Here is a 15,733-nt window from a genome sequence, read left to right as displayed (position 1 = left end):
GTGTGTGTGTGTGTGTGTGTGTGTGTGTGTGTGTGTGTGTGTGTGTGTGTGTGGGTGTCGCTGCTACACATTGTTGGTAATAAGCTGAATAAGGTTGAAAATGAGTTTTGCAGGTATTTTGAGATTTTGAGTGATTTGGTAACTTTCACCATAGTACATCATGGTGAATCATTATTTTCATAACAGAAAGTGAACATATTTATTTGTATGGCTTTGGTGGAATGCCACTGTAGAAAATATTATGTTGTGGAATGTTTAAAGCCATTTTTCTCACGTTTTACTTTTAGACACATAACAGATTGAAATATACTCATAACGTTTGATCTGAGAGCTATCACAGTCATTCAAAAAGTTGTATTATAGAAGAGTTTATAATTCATGGAAATGTAAAAAAAAAAAAGACAAAAAAGAAAGAAAGAAGAGAAAATGTCAAATTCCATGTGAAGGGGTTTCTGCAGGTCACCCCCCCCCCCCCCCCCCTCACACACACACACACACACACACACACTCACACACACACACACACACACACACACACACACACACACACACACACACACACACACACACACACACACACACACACACACACACACACACAGTCTTGAACCATTTCTCCTGTGTCAGAGACAAATCACTGGTTATTAATTTAATGATACAACATAAAGTAATAAAGTAGTAAAACCCATAAGAATGATGCTAAAGCCCTGAGTGCCACAGCTGAGTCAGTCTCAGCCGCGTCATGCTACTGCAGCATAATGAGTCATGTGTATGAATATTCAGTTCAAACTGTCACGCCTGCAGAGTCTATGAATGGGGTTACCCTGGGATGACTCAAAGCTCAACCAAAGATCTTACCACGAAAGTTTGCATCACTCCCAGTCTGTGTGGGTGAATGAAAGTTTCTGTATCTGATCTGATACAGAATAATAATAATCTGAGCCCACATTCAGAAAGGGAAGCAGAGTCAGGCCGTTTCCATAGAAATGATGGTGGAGGTGTTTATATTCCTGTCCTGGAGGTTCAGCTGGAAACAGGGAGAGAATACAATAGAACACAACAGTCCAATAGTATAGAATGATGTGAGAATAAAATACATTATGGATGATACAATAGAATAGATCTTGTTAATACTATGATAAAATAGATTATAGGACATTATTATAATGTAGAATAAATTTGATTTTAGATTATTAGAATAGAATTGAACTAGAATAGACTTGAATAGATTGTTAGAAAGGATTAGAATAGAACGTTAGAACAGAAAATATGATGGTCGATTGTGATAGAATAAAATACAATAGAATAATTGTGTTAGAGTAGATTGTTAGAATATGTTATAATGGAAGACATCATGTTTGAATAAAATAGATTAATAATAATAATACATGGGACTTATATAGCGCTTTTCAAGGACTCAGACGCGTTACACTACAGTGACTACTAATCACTAAGGCAACAACGATACTGCAACAAACAATGGACACATATGACACAGACACGCAGGGATAGGTGGGGGGTGGGGGGGACTTAAGAGAAGGTGGAAGAGAAGAGCTTGTTCTTGAGGTGGGATTGAAAAACTGTGATGGACTCGAGAGTCTCTGATGTCTTGGGCGGGGGAGGGAGTTCCAGAGCTTGGGAGCGGCCCTGGAGAAGGCTCTATCACTGAAATTGCAGAGGTTGGACTTGGGGGTGGAGAGAAGGCCGGTTGAGGTGGATCTGAGGGACCGGGAGGGTTGGTAGGGGAAGAGGAGGTCGGTGAGATATGGGGGTGGCGTTGATGCCATCAGGAGGAGTGAGTTGCAGTAAAGGAGGAGATGATGGTGTTGATGAGTGTTTCGGCAGCAGGATGTGCAAGGAAGGACCGGATCTTGGCAATATAGCAGGGGTGGTAGAATGAAGATTTGACAATTTGACGGATGTGGGGTTCGAGTGAAAGGGTGGGGTCAAGGATCACACCAAGGTTGCGTGCCTGGGAGGATGGGGAAACGGTGGTGCCATCGATGGTTAATGTGCGGCTGTTGAGTTTGCTGAGGGTGGATTTAGATTAGAATAGAACATGTTAAATAGGATGGACTACATCATGTAAATTTTAATTCTAGCATAGAATTGAATGGAACAGTCATTCGAATTGGTTACAATAGAATATCTTTGAATAGAACTGTCCAATATAATAGAATAAAATTGGACATGCGATTCTATTCATAGCCTATAAATCAAGTAAACTTGACTATTCTATCACGTTAGAATAATAAAAAAGAATAACATATTGAAAATATTAATGATAACACAAAATGTTTTTTCTTGAGCATTGCTTGTCAAAGGGCCAGTGATTTATGATGATGATGATGATTATTAATAATGTCATCGTCATTAGGCTGGCTCGCCTGGCTGACCTCTCACAGTAGTGACCTGTAGCCAGAGTGAGTCAGCAGTGTGGTGAGTGTGGACAGAGTGGTGTTAAGACTGAAACTGGAGGGCGTTGATTCTCATTACATCACACAATTTCTAATCTATTTAAGAGGCTCAACTAACATCCAACTAACATCCAGACCAAAGCCCGAGCTGCCTGCCTGCCTACCTACCTGAGCAAACAGTCAGCCCGAGCTGCCTGCCTGCCTACCTGAGCAAACAGTCAGAAAACTCTTGACTTTTGTTGACCACATTTATCTAAGATAACTTTGTCATTTTGTGAAGATGCCGTCATTGATATTGTTCTATTTGTTGTTGTTCTATTATGTTATGGTTCTATGTGTTATTGTTCTATTTGTTATTGTTGTATTTGTTGTTGTTCTATGTGTTTTTGTTCCATTTGTTATTGTGCTATCTGTTGTTGTTCAAATTGTTATTGTTCTATTTGTTGTTGTTGTTCGATTCTGTTATTGTTCTATTTGTTGTTGTTCTAGTGACAGTCTGTTATTGTTCTCCTCCTCCTCTTTTTCTTCCTCCTCCTCTTCTTCTTCTTCTTTAGTTTTTTATTCCGATTATTAAACCCAGTGAAATTCATTGAAGGACAGGAATGGACTGAGTTCTTGCCCTGTACCTCTATCTCTTTGCTCACCAGCAGAGCAGACTTGAGAGAATGCACTACATGGTTGTTTTGGGTGTGAGCGCTGTGTGACATCAGCGGATGTTTTATTGATGTTTTATTCATGTGTGTCCCTGCAGAGAGCCATGGTTCCCTTGGCGTTGCTATTAGCTCTGTTCTTAATCGACTGTGCCGAAGCCCGACCTCCACTGCCCGCCCTGCCTGAGAAAGGTCAGTCTGTGTGACGCTCGTTAAGAGTTTTAACCACACCAACATTCGCAGAGACATGAATGAATGAAAAAACAAGTCATTAACATTCATTTTTACGGGGACCATAGTTCCTTCTTGAGGTGCCAGTCAACTAACTTGCGCCCTGAAAACTTTTGGGGGGGGGGGGGAAGGGGGGGAGGCCTCCGCCCACTGAGGTTTAACTCAACCAATCAGATTATTTCTGCTTCCATAGCAGCTCTAGTGTTAATTTTGTCGACGAAAACGACGATGAAAACTGTTCGTCGACTACCTTTTTCCCCAAGACTAAGACAAGACTAAAATGCTCAGACTTTTAGTTTCTTTGACTAAGATGAGACTAAAATACTCAAACTTTCAGTCGACCAAAACTTGACCAAACAAAAATAGGATTAATTCCAAAAAGGAATACACATATTCAGTCTTTCCTCCAGAGTTTTCCTCCTGTGTGTGTAAAAGCCTATTCAATGGTAGAGAAACTCTTGGAGACTGCCTTGAAATTGAGAAATAATTTCATAACTTGAAGCAAATGTGCAAAGAAAATAAGGTTTCATGTCAGGTTTTTCAACATCCTCAATCCCAACTCTCAAATACTGATGAGTTTGGTCAGGACCTTTTGGCGTAATTTCTTAACGCACTGGGTACCCATTTTTCTTAATTCTTCGACACCACTGATGCCACCTGACCTTTTTTGTCATTATTCGATGCCACCAGACCATAGCCAACAACTTCTGTTATGCTTATGGTTATTCACCTTATGTAGACCCGCCCACTTGACCCACTGTGTCACATCTTCCTGTTCAAAACGCCGGCTGATTTACGTGCTCAAACTAGTCTGACTCACCTGGTCAAACCTAGTTTGACTCACATATGAGTCAGACTAGGTTTATGAGTGACAGGAAGTGTAAACACAATCAGAACTTCTGATTGTGTTTACACTTCCTGTTAGTCTCTCAAGCCAGACTGTCTCTTCTACATAAGGTGAATAGGGAACTAAAATGTAATTAAGATTAGATATATGGTTTGGTCATGATAAGAAAAATCTTCCTTAAAAATGTAAATCTGGCTTACGGTTTAAATGTACTTTGAAAACGCTGGGAATCAAACCCTAGTCTTCGGCATCGAAGGCAAATGTATAGTACAGTACGCCCGTCCCAACCAGACCACAACGCCCTTAATGGCCACCATTTTATTTCTTTGTCCCATAGTGAGTGACAAAAAAGGGGGTTTCAGTACATTAAAAAGTGAGTTTGGTTTTTCAGTCTGTTTCTCTGTGGCTGTGGTCAGGAGGGACCTCTATCGTATTAGAGGTGGATGATCTGATACTGTATATCCTCAAAGGCAGAACACGGTCTGGGTGGGTGAATACTCTTTTCTGATTGGCCATACCTTCCGCCATTGTTGTAGTCCCGAATCCTCACGCAACGTCACAACATCGAAATTCCTGAAATTCCCACGCGTAAATACGACATTGAAAGGCTTACAACTCAAAAATACGATGTATCCGAGGAGCACATGAACGCACGATTATCAGGCCGATATGTTGGTGAGATGAATGCTGAGTTGGCTGGCCTGTTCCCTGCAGACGGCTGCTTCAGGGTGTCTCCGGAGCTCGACCTGTTCAGGCTGGAGGGCGAGGCGGTGATCCTCTCCTTCCCCATGTTCCTCAGAGCCCTGGAGCTCCGCCGCATCGCCCCTCCACCCACACACTACCACATCACCTGGAGCAATGGGACGGGGGGCGTGGCCTACTGGGGCGAGGGGCGTGTTCAGCAGCGTGACAGACGGCTGTGGCTCCTCCCGGCTCAGGCCTCAGACTCAGGAGAATACACCTGCACCTACAGGTACTTCTGAGTTCAATTAATAGAATGTTATATCAGTGATGCTCTATTGATCCCGGAAGGAGAAATGTTGTCGTTTCTCTTGCCTCCCTTCACTCCTCCTTGAGGCAAAAGAGAGAAATAAATAAATAAATCTGGTGATCCATTTTCTAAATATGATCAAAATTGTTTTCTCTCCTGTGTTGATGACTTAAGTACAGGTAAAAAAAAGGTTTTGACAGGATAATCTTTCTATGTTTCATCTGAAAATATGTTATATGTATATATAATATTGTAATACCACTACACCATGTGCCACAGTCCTACATTAGAACATGGTGTAATGGTGCACTCTTGTGGCCGAAATCTGTATTACAACAACAAACACTGAAAAATGTGCCTGGAATAAATAAATAAATAAATAAATAAATAAATAAATAAATAAATAAATAAATAACTAAAACACTCGACAAAACTTTTCTCTTAAAACAATTTAGATCAGACTTAGAAATTGCATCCCCAGATTGTTTTCTGTCTCACTTTGCTCTCAGGGCTTCTGTACTCCTCACTTGCCAACTTGATGCATGCTTTCATATCTGTGTTTTCCTTTTGGTCTTCTCCAGAAACGAGACGTACTGTGTGAGTGGCAGCATCAGGCTGCAGGTGTATGGCTCTGCTTCAGTGGATTTGGACAAACTGGCCTATCCTGTTGCCACGAGGGTGGGAAAGAAGCTGCAGCACCGGTGTCCGTCACTCAGTGAATTCAACCACACGGAACAAATAGAGTGGTACAAGGTGGGTGGAAAGTTGGTTGGTGTGTGGTTGTTTTGGATAAAACAAAAACTCCAAAACTCTCCACCGACTTAATATTTTCATCTGTTCAGTAATGGAGGACAGTGTGAATGGCGTCTCACTCTCAACACATTTCAGCTCTGAAGGCCAAAAAAATTCTTCTCAAGCCAAAAAAGCAACGACAAAGCAGTTCCAGCTCTTCGCTGAATGTTTCTGTCGGATCTCCGCTCAGATTAAATTAGCTTTCAGTTTAATTTAATTCAATCAATGTTACTGCAATTCTTACTGGTCACCAGTAGAGACTGATAATGCCCATAAAGCTAAACTAAGCTATTTTTACCTAACTACTAGAGGGTGACATAAATACATTTGCAAACACAACAAAGCTATGCGACAGCAGAAAAAGGCCAAATAAATCGTAGGTATGGGCATTTTAAGCAAAAACACTATTTGATATTCACTGCATGGGAACTATTGACCATTCTTTGAAGATCATGCCCCCCCAACACCCACCTCCCCACCTACATGTACAGTAGTCCGATTAGCCACGATAGAGGCACCAGAAAAAACAAGGGAAATAAATACTTTTAAGACAAGACGATAGTCACATAAACTATTCAATGTTTTATAATTGAATGACTATTCGAAAATTTGAAAACCATGCCCCATCCCTAAAATCAGACTGAGGGTAAACATGTGCTGCATAAACGAAAGTTTAGGCAAAAACTGTGCAGTGTTAATAATCAAGTTTCATACAATGCGATAACGACATTTAGCCGATCAAGAGAATCACACTGTGCGGTTTACACGACATGAGCACTTGAATAATGAGTGACTCGCTTTAGTAGACTGTGATTGGTTGAGTGACTCGCTTTAGTTGACTGTGATTGGTTGAGTGACTTGCTTTAGTCGTCTGTGATGGGTGGGTTTATCGATCAGTGTGTGTGAACGTGCTCTCTGCTCCCCGCCAGGACCCCGGCCACGTGGCGCTGCAGCCCAGCAGCACCGCCCTGTCCCGCGGGGGCAGAGTGGACCTGTTGATCCCCAGCGTTCAGCGCCCCCACCAGGGAGCCCACTACACCTGCAGCCTCACCGTCACCATCAACAACCAGCCCTACAGAGTGAGCCGCACACTCACACTGCAGCTCACAGGTGAGTCACCATCAACAACCAGCCAACAACCAGCGAGGGGACACTGGAGTAGGAGATGGGTCGGAGAATCGGAGCAGGGGGAGCGGTATTGTGTTTGTGGGGTGGTTGGCATCTCTTTTAGGGATAAGGTGAGAAGCTCAGTCATCCGTGAGGGACTCGGAGTAGAGCCGCTGTGGCTTTGCATAGAAAGGAGCCAGTTGAGGTGGTTCGGGCATCTGGTAAGGATGCCACCTGGTCGCCTCCCTAGAGAGGTGTTCCAGGCACGTCCAGCTGGGAGGAGACCAGGGGGCAGACTGAGGGCTAGGTGGAGAGATTATATCTCCTGGGAACACCTCAGGATCCCCCAGTCAGAGCTCTTCTCTTCTTCTCCTTCTTCTTCTCCTCCCTGTTATTATTGTTAATGTGTGTGTGTGTGTGTGTGTGTGTGTGTGTGTGTGTGTGTGTGTGTGTGTGTGTGTGTGTGTGCGTGTGCGTGTGCGTGTGCGTGTGCGTGTGCGCGTGCGCGTGTGCGTGTGCGTGTGCGTGTGCGTGTGCGTGTGTGCGTGTGTATGTGTGTCCAGTTCCATTTACAGACCCTGGTCTCCTGAACTCCAGTCCTGCCACTGACCTCTCCGTGAGCTCTGACCCCGGCCTGCTCAGCACTGCAGACAGTAAGCTCCTCTCTGATGTCGTCTGATTAACAATACAGCAACAAACACAAATGATACATTTCTATTCTACTGTAAATGATGATTAATGTATGTCCAGTATACTGTAGACCAAATCACAGTGTTGTCGCATAACAACAACAGTCACTTCTGGGTTGACAACTGTATGTATGGTCTGACCTATCTGACGTTTGGCTGTGCTTATTTTATGTACTGTGTTGATAAACCAAATCTTCCCAACAATGACATCTCACCACCGGTCGGACTAGCTGCTAGTTTTGGGTCAACTCAAGCTGTTTTATGCCTCTGCCGGCGATAGCCAGGCTGGAGGCATTATGGTTTCGGGTTGTCCATCCGTCCGTCCGTCGTTCGTTAACGCGATATCTGAGGAACGCCTTGACGGAATGTTATCAAATTTCCCTCAAACGGTGACTTGAACTCAAGGATGAACTGATGATTAGGTTTTGGTGGTCAAAGGTCAAAGTTCAAGGTCACTGTGACCTCACGAACGGCATTTTCTAGCTGGTTAACGCATTTTCTCAGGAACGCCTTGATGGAATTTCGCCACATTTGGCTCAAACGTCCACTTGGTCTCAAGGATGAACTGATTACATTTTGGTGGTCAAAGGTCAAGGTCACTGTGACCTCACCAACGCCATTTTCAAGCTCGGTAACGCCATACCTCAGTAACGCCTTGACGGAATTTCTTCACATTTTGCTCAAACGTCAAAGTCTGGACAGACATGGGATGTCGACTACTCACTTGTTGGCGGAGGCATATATCCGCGGAGCGGTCGTTCTAGTTGTTCTTTTAATCCTGTGGCCCAACAGGTAAATTAGGTCTCTACACTAATGTTAGTGAAAGTGTTGTTAATTAATGAGACCAGACCTTTCTAGCATCCCTCGCTGCCTCGCACGCTGCCTCGCACGCTGCCTCGCACGCTGCGCGGGCATGCTGCTCGGGCACGCTGCTCGGGCTCGCTCGCCTGCTCAAATGGCAGCGCACATTTTCTACCATGCCTCGTTGGTTTGCCCTCGAGGTCTCGCCCGCTTCGCCGGCTCGCAGATGCAGCTCGCGCACTGTGTGTGCTCACCCAATCTTGAACGCGCACCTCGCATGCTATGCGTTCACGCTGACACAGCTTGACCACTGTGCAACCTCGCCCGCTCAACTGACATGCGCAGTTGAGCAATTCTCCACTGTGCAGCCAGCTGCCTGATTATAGTAGTGAGATATGAAAGCATCAAACATGCATTTTAGACTTCACCATTTTCTCTTTATCTCAGTTTGCTCCTCTCCATTCAATTGTATGCAGGCGTTGTCTACCTGGACGTTATTGTAAACAAACATTGTGATTCGGTCTCTTGGTTAAATGTATTTTTGTTTATGTTTTAGCCCCAATGATTCAGCCGCCTGTGATCATCTCTCCATTAAATGGATCCATCTTTGAGAGCGCTCACGGTGAGAAAACATGATCTTAAAATAGCAACAACATCAACAACAACAACAACAACAACAATAATAATGATAATAATAATAATAATAATAATAATAATAATAATAATAATAATAATAATAATAATAATGACTTATACAGCCTTTAAAAACAGTGCTTTACTAAGTGTTTTGACAGTCAAAATAAAAGCAGAATACTAAAGATTTGTTGAAAATATCACTGCAACAGTTAGACAGGACTTAAATAGGGCAGAGGAAGAGCAACATTCAGATCAATACCAGGATAACCATAAGATAATAAAAAGAAAAATAAATACTACTAATAATATACTAAGAATAAAAATAACATAAAAAGATAAAAAGGCAGTATATAAACAAGTCTATAAAAAGGAATTGCATGGATATATAAAGTCTTGAGCTCGCTTGTGTTTTGTAACTTATTTTTTAAATGATAAAAAAAGAATCAAACAATAATATGTGCTGTCCTTTCCCCTCTGCCATTGACCTGTCCACATGCAGGCTCAGCACTGGAGCTGTTCTGCAAGGTGCTCACCAGCTGCCACTCAGCCGACTCCACACTGGTCACATGGCTGGTGAACGGCCAATCAGTGGAGTCCTCTTACCTCGATGGGCGAGCTCTGCAGGGCGGAAGGAGGTAAATAGTTCCTTTATGCTGAGAATCATTTAACTTTGCACTTTACGGCAGCCCCAAGTGGCAGCAAGAGCCACCCAACTGCCGCCCCAACTGTTTGAGTCTTTTTAAACGTTGAAGGATTTCAGTACCCATAAGTCTGTGACTTTGAGCTGGATCTACATTAAATGTCTTCTTCTTTGTGTGTGGGGTGATAGAGATGGTGAATCTTTCTCTGGATGAAGCGCTCACCCGCTGTTTTTTAGGATAAAGCTTTGTTCTTTTGGATTTTGTTTGTCACTTCCTTGTGGTGGGAAGATTTACAAATATTGACTGAATGCAGAAAACCAAACCTGTTCTGAAAACTTGACGCACGAAAGTTTCGGAGTCAGTGTGTAAACATACGGTTGGGTGTCTGGACCCGCCCAGTGATCCCATGTAAACAGATGGCCATGCTCGTCTCTCTGTTGCCAGGGTAACCAGTGTGGAAGCAGGTTGCCAGGTTGAGAGGAGGCTGGTAGTCATGGCGATGACAGAAGAGGACACGGAGACGGAGCTGAAGTGCGTCACTCACAACCAGGCAGGGAGACAGGAAGTGCTCACACAGCTGAGACTAGAGGGTGAGTGCCTGTGTGTGTGTGTGTGTGTGTGTGTGTGTGTGTGTGTGTGTGTGTGTGTGTGTGTGTGCGTGTGTGTGTGTGTGTGTGTATGTGAGAGAGTGAGTGAGTGAGTGAGAGAGAGAGAGAGAGAGAGAGAGAGAGAGAGAGAGAGAGAGAGAGAGAGAGAGAGAGAGAGAGAGAGAGAGAGAGGGAGACATTATACAATTGAATATAAAAATGGAAGTGATTTTTGTTTACACTGCTAGTTGTTTGCCTCCCTCACATGTAATTCTCCCTCCTCAGACTCCATGTTTATGTGGGTGACAGTCGCTGTGGTGTCCCTGTGCTGCGCCCTGACGGTGCTTTCTGTCTTCCTGTACGTCCTCCTCAAACCCAAAACAAAAAAAGACTACTTCCTGGCTCGTCAGAACAGCACCTTCTAGCAGATTGCAAACAAACAAATATTTATAGTGTTTACGGATATAGTTTCCACAGTACCTGGCGTTGAGGAGTAGCATCTCCAAGTAGTTTGTAAGTTGGTAGTGGGGTTCAACTAGACTAGAGCATTACTGTGATTTTGCCCACTGTCTTCTATTGCTTCATCCTCAACCTTGAGAATTACTTGAAGAATTTGTATTATTGATGTTTATACTGTGGCAAGGTGGTAATGATGTACATTTGGTACATTTAACATTATTTCTTGAATGTATAGGAGATTTCAACTATTTTGAGACCAAACTTTTGGTGTTACAACACTAAGCTAATGCAGGCAAATTTGTAATTTTGTTTATTTCTCAAAACTTAAAGTTAATTTTATCGTCCTACAATTCAATCAAACACTCTGTAAGGCTGTAAGAAGATGTTTTTTTAATGTGTATTTTTTATGTAAGACATTTTCTCAGGGGTAAAAACATCTGGTCAAAACTGTGTTTCACTATGTTTCAATCTGTTTGCAAATCTGCTTGGCAGCACATTCACACATTGATTTAAATCTGCCCTTATTTAAAGGAAAATAGAAAAAACAGATACAATATATATACGGTATATATATATATAATATTATATTGATATATGGATATAGATAGATAGATAGATAGATGGATAGATAGATAGATAGATAGATAGATAGATAGATAGATAGATAGATAGATAGATAGATAGATAGATAGATAGATAGAGAAAGGAGAGTCCCCACGCACAGCCAGTGGAATGATCAGGTGCTGGTAGGTTGCAGTTACAAGGCACAAAACAAAAGAAGGTACCACCGCACACTGAAGTATAGCTTTACTGTGATTTATTCAGCAAACGATGCGTTTCGCTGTAGCAGCTTCATCAGGTTTGCTCATACAACCATGAGGGCCCAGGTGAGCCTGAGTAGTAACAGGACCTAATTGGTCACATGACCAATTAGGAAATCACAATTTCTTTCTGTTTACAGGTTGCAGAAAAATACATAATATAATAGACAGCAAAGTAAATACAATATCACAAAAGGAATGGCGATATATAATAATAGGAGATCCCGCGCCCTGGATCTCCTCTGTGTGACAGAGACGTGGATGGCGGCGGGTGAGTGCAGCGCTCTCGTTGAACTGTTGCCGGCCGGCTGTTCCTACTTCAACACCCCGCGCCCCTCGGGCCGGCAGGGGGGGGGAACAGCGGTCATCTATAAGGATGATATCAAATGCAAGCAATGCTCTGCTTCTTTCTCCAGTTTTGAAGTGACAGTGTTTGAGGTGGGTCGTATTGAGCCTGTTTTGTGCGCACTCATTTATCGACCCCCTAAATACAACAAGGATTTTGTGACTGATTTCTCCAATTTCCTGGCTGGAATATTGCCCAACTATGATCGAGTGTTGATTCTCGGGGATCTGAATATACATGTCTGCTGCCCTGACAAACCGATGGTGAAGGACTTCCTAAACCTTATTGAATCGTTTAACATGGTGCAGAATGTGTCTGGTCCCACTCATGAACGTGGACATACGTTAGATCTCGTTATCTCGTATGGGCTGCCTATACTTAACCTAGAGATCTGTGATACTGTTTTCTCTGATCATAGCCCTGTTCTGTTTGATGTTGTTCTCTCTTGTACTGAGATTAGTTCTAGGGCTCCTGCTAGACTCTGTCGGACTCTTAACCCCCGCACTGCTAGTCGCTTTTCAGCTGCCTTTGAACAGCTGTGTGTCCCGTCTGTCTCGGCTGTTCCCATAGAGGAACTATGCTCCTGGTTTAATTCCTCGTGTGGGACCATAATGGACTCTGTGGCCCCATTGAAATCCAAGTTGCCCAGGGCAAAGCCCGAGCCCTGGTTTAATGACAGAACCCGTGCAGCTAGACAGGAGTGCCGAAAAGCAGAACGTAAATGGAAGAAGGACAAGCTGCAGGTTTCTTCTCAGATTTTAAAGGAATCCTGGCTCTCCTACCAGAACACTGTCAAAGAGGCAAAAAGAGATCACCTAGCGAATATTATTCAGTCTAACCGTCTTAATCCACGTGTACTATATCAAACTATTGACTCTGTTCTTAATATCGCTCAGCCCGTCTGTTTTGAATCACCTGACATTTGTAATGACTTCCTGCACTTTTTCATTGACAAGGTGGTAAATACAAGGGCCCTCATCTCTGCTCCTGCCTCTGACCCCTCTGTTTGTGTCCCATGTCCCGCCGTGCTCAGCTCTTTCGAACCTGTAACATTGTCCTTTTTGGAGGATGTAGTCAGCCACATGAAGGCCTCAGGTTCACCTCACGACGTCATCCCGGCCCGCCTCTTTAAAGAGGTTTTCCCCAGCATAGCACACATGGTACTAGAAATCATAAATGGCAGTCTCTCTTCTGGTCTTGTTCCCACATGTTTTAAACATGCTGTAGTGCAACCACTGCTTAACTCATTGAGTGCCAAGGACGGACATGTTCGTCATTTCAATTAGTAACGTAGAGTGCCAAGGACGGACATGTTCGTCAATTGCGTTTTTTGACGGTGGGGCGTCGATCAAAGCCTTCTGCCTCTGATGTACAAATATTATAGCTATTGGATGTGTCTAACCTATTTTACAGAACCCTTAGGTGGCGACAGTGCTCTCCACATAACAGAAAGGCAAGGAAAAAACAAAGAAGAAGTCGTTATGGAAACGGAAATCGCATCGCATCCGTATGCATCGATATGCTGAAGCACGTTACTGCAGCTGTGCCTGCAGCAGCCAATCTGCTCCCACAATTGAGCCGCTCCGTGTCGGTTGCGACAGCAAATCCGCACATCCACACCGTGGAGTTGTTATTATTCAACTGGAAGCATCGTTGCCGGTGACAAACACACGCGGAACGCTGTAAAAAAGCAGGATGTCTAGCACCCTTCACTGTGCGCACAGCAAACTCAGCAGAGAGCCACCACAGACAGGAGGAGGAGTGTGCAGTTGAGGCGAGGCGGGGCGGGGCGGGGGGGGGGGGGGGGGGAGGGGGCACGCAGAGCAGCACACACACAACACCCAGACAGACCCAGGCAGCAGGACAGGATTGACAAACGCAAGCCAGAATATCCGATGCCCACCAGCAGCAAATGAAGACCAGCAAGAAGCTGCAACCAGCAGCGCACGCAGGGGCCAGCGCTGCTGGTTGTAGCTAAAAAATATTATTCTGCCAAACAGAATTCCCTGGCCTTCACTGTTTTATTGAAGGAAATTATTTTTGAGGTGTGACTACATTAGAAAAGATTAGCTTCAGAGTCAGTGATGTGCTTGAAATGTTTAATTTCACAAAAGGCCAATTATCTCAGCTTCTAGAAAAAAATTGCTGTTTCTGGATGAATCAAGCTATCTTCTCCGGCTCATAACTAAAGAACGGAAAATGGGATCAATAAACTTTTTTTTGCAGATGATAGAATAGAGTCTCATCGTTCTTTGTGCGTGTTCAGTGTTTACATAGTAATATCACACAATATTCTGTGGGCCTCGAGAAATCACTGAAAACGCTCTGAAACTCTGGCACTGGGAGCATCCGTCCTCCAAAAGTGGCTGGCACTCAATGAGTTAAGAAGCCAGGCCTCGACCCCACTGTGTTGGCTCATTTCCGGCCCATATCGAAATTGCCGTTTATCTCTAAGATATTAGAGAAGGTTGTCTATGCCCAGCTCCAGTCTTTTCTAGAGGAGCATAATATCCCTGAGGTCTTCCAGTCTGGCTTTAAAACCCGGCATAGTACCGAGTCCGCCCTAGTAAGGGTATTTAATGACATCCTCCTAGCTAATGATGCGGGCGACTATGTCACTCTCGTCCTGTTGGACCTGACGGCTGCATTTGACACAGTGGACCACAACGTCCTGCTCTGGCGTTTGCAGCACCTAGTGGGTATCTGTGGCACTGCGCTAGGGTGGTTCAGGTCCTACCTGACAGGCAGAACCATGTCTGTCAGCGCCGCTGGCTCAGAATCCTCCCCGGCTCCGTTGTCCTATGGTGTTCCACAGGGCTCAATTTTAGCTGCGGTGCTCTTCTCTTTATATCTCCTGCCGCTAGGGTCCATCCTCAGGAAACGGCATTTCATTCCATTTTTATGCTGATGACAGCCAGATCTACGTCCCCCTGAAGAAGAAAGACGCTGCTCCTAAAGCTCTTCTCTCTTGCCTGGACGACATTAAAGCCTGGATGGCCCTAAGCTTTCTAAGCTTTAACGAAAAGAAAACTGAGGTGGTGGTGTTTGCCCCAAATGGTTCTTGTAACCCCCCTCCATTTGATCTAGGCCCCCTGGCTCAGTTTGTGAAGCCAACAGTCTCCAACCTGGGTTTTAAAATGGACAACGAGTTTAAGTTAGATCGCCAAATTAGTTCAGTGGTGAAGTCTAGCTTTTTTCACTTGAGACAGCTGGCCAAAGTAAAACCCTTTTTAACCACACAGCACTTTGAGACAGTAATCCATGCATTTATTACTTCTCGGCTGGATTACTGTAACGCCCTCTATCTTGGAGCCAGTCAATCTTCCCTTGCACGCCTCCAGTTAATACAGAATGCTGCTGCCCGTCTTCTAACTGGCACGCGCAAGAGAGAGCATATAACTCCCATCCTCGCCTCTCTCCACTGGCTGCCCGTGCACTTTAGAATCCAGTTCAAGGTTCTGCTTTTTACCTTTAAATCATTAAGTGGTCTCGCCCCTCCATACCTCTCTGAGCTCCTCCACCCCTACTCTCCTGCCCGCTCCCTCAGGTCAGCTGACCAGATGCTGCTGGAGGTTCCGAGGGCGAAGCGGAAGCTTAGAGGGGACAGAGCTTTTTCGGTCGCGGCCCCCAAGCTCTGGAACGACCTTCCCCTGCAGATTAGGCAAGCCCCTTCTCTGGCCATTTTTAAAACCTCTCTTAAAACGCACTTTTATTCTTT

The 15,733-nt window shown here is 44.2% G+C and overlaps 1 protein-coding gene across 1 annotated transcript; it reads left to right on the top strand.

Moving 5' to 3' along the window:
* Positions 1–3,174: 3,174 nt before the first annotated feature.
* Positions 3,175–11,270, top strand: LOC310777917 (interleukin-1 receptor type 2-like; the record flags this gene model as incomplete). The annotated part of the gene is made up of 9 exons (XM_083638261.1): positions 3,175–3,259; positions 4,860–5,118; positions 5,718–5,889; positions 6,858–7,038; positions 7,599–7,688; positions 9,082–9,147; positions 9,661–9,796; positions 10,247–10,392; positions 10,675–11,270. 9 exons carry the CDS (start codon positions 3,175–3,177, stop codon positions 10,812–10,814), a joined length of 1,275 nt encoding a protein of 424 aa, XP_083494387.1. The 3' UTR covers positions 10,815–11,270.
* Positions 11,271–15,733: the final 4,463 nt, after the last annotated feature.

The sequence above is a fragment of the Poromitra crassiceps genome (assembly GCF_964638095.1).
Source record: "Poromitra crassiceps genome assembly, chromosome: 6".
Taxonomy (NCBI): Eukaryota; Metazoa; Chordata; class Actinopteri; order Beryciformes; family Melamphaidae; genus Poromitra; species Poromitra crassiceps.
This window is presented reverse-complemented; position numbering and strand designations above follow the sequence as displayed.